At 32.9% G+C, this 933-nt stretch overlaps 1 protein-coding gene across 1 annotated transcript; it reads left to right on the forward strand.

Moving 5' to 3' along the window:
• Positions 1-64: 64 nt before the first annotated feature.
• On the forward strand, positions 65-927 carry LOC110039369 (beta-glucosidase 22-like; the record flags this gene model as incomplete). Its single annotated transcript, XM_020744403.1, has 4 exons — positions 65-439; positions 529-554; positions 641-743; positions 833-927. Coding segments are annotated over exons 1-4 (474 nt in total), but the record flags the coding sequence as incomplete, so codon positions are not given.
• Between the last annotated feature and the right edge of the window lie 6 nt (positions 928-933).

Consider the following 933-nt stretch of genomic DNA (forward strand, 5'->3'; position numbering starts at 1 on the left):
CACTAAATAAATATGTTTTTAAAATAAAAGCAAAAAGATAATAATAATAAAAAAAAAACAAAAAACAAAAACCAAATGTTATTTCAAACAAACCTTTAATGTTTGCCGGATCTACTATAAATATGGCATAAATCTCACTAGAAAGGCTCTCCCAAACATCCACTTAGTCTAACTTATAAATACATACTCATGCATATATTGACCCTTTTTCCTAACAGGATAATTGAGCCCTTGGTGTTTGGAGACTACCCCACGATTATGAAGAAAAATGCTGGATCCAGGCTTCCTTCTTTCACCCAAAAAGAGTCTGAACAAGTTAAGGGCTCGTTTGACTTCATTAGCCTGAATCATTACACATCTTCGTATGTTGCTGACAACTCTGAAATTTCCTATACTGACCTGCGAGATTATAATAAGGACATGTTTGCCAAAACTAGAGGTTTGGTTCTCTTCCTTCTCTTCAAATTGGTCTATCCTTCCAATATAAAATACAGACCTGATAATTAATATAAAAAAGCTTTGTTTCAGGTTTTTTGAATGAAACATCAAGTCAGGTAGGTATAAAGCATTGTGTTGTGGTGGTTGGTGTTATGATTGGGATAAAATGCTTTTAATAATGTTATTTCAATTCTTGAAACAGGGTCCTCCAACTTGTATGCTCAATGATCCCTTGGGTTTTCAAAATATGTTGGAATACGTCAAAGAGAGATTTGCTAATCCTTTAGTTTACATTGAAGAAAATGGTTGGTATATAAAAAAACTATATTTTCTTTGTTGATGAACCTATAGAATGTCATAATGAAAATCACATACATCATTTGATATCTATTAGGCTATGGATTGGGAGCCAACAGAACGGTCAATGACACAGACAGGATTGAGTACTTGAGAGATTATATTGGAAGGATTCTTGATGCAATAAGGTATTTCTAT

The sequence above is a fragment of the Phalaenopsis equestris genome, unplaced genomic scaffold, assembly GCF_001263595.1.
Source record: "Phalaenopsis equestris unplaced genomic scaffold, ASM126359v1 Scaffold000002, whole genome shotgun sequence".
Lineage (NCBI taxonomy): Eukaryota > Viridiplantae > Streptophyta > Magnoliopsida > Asparagales > Orchidaceae > Phalaenopsis > Phalaenopsis equestris.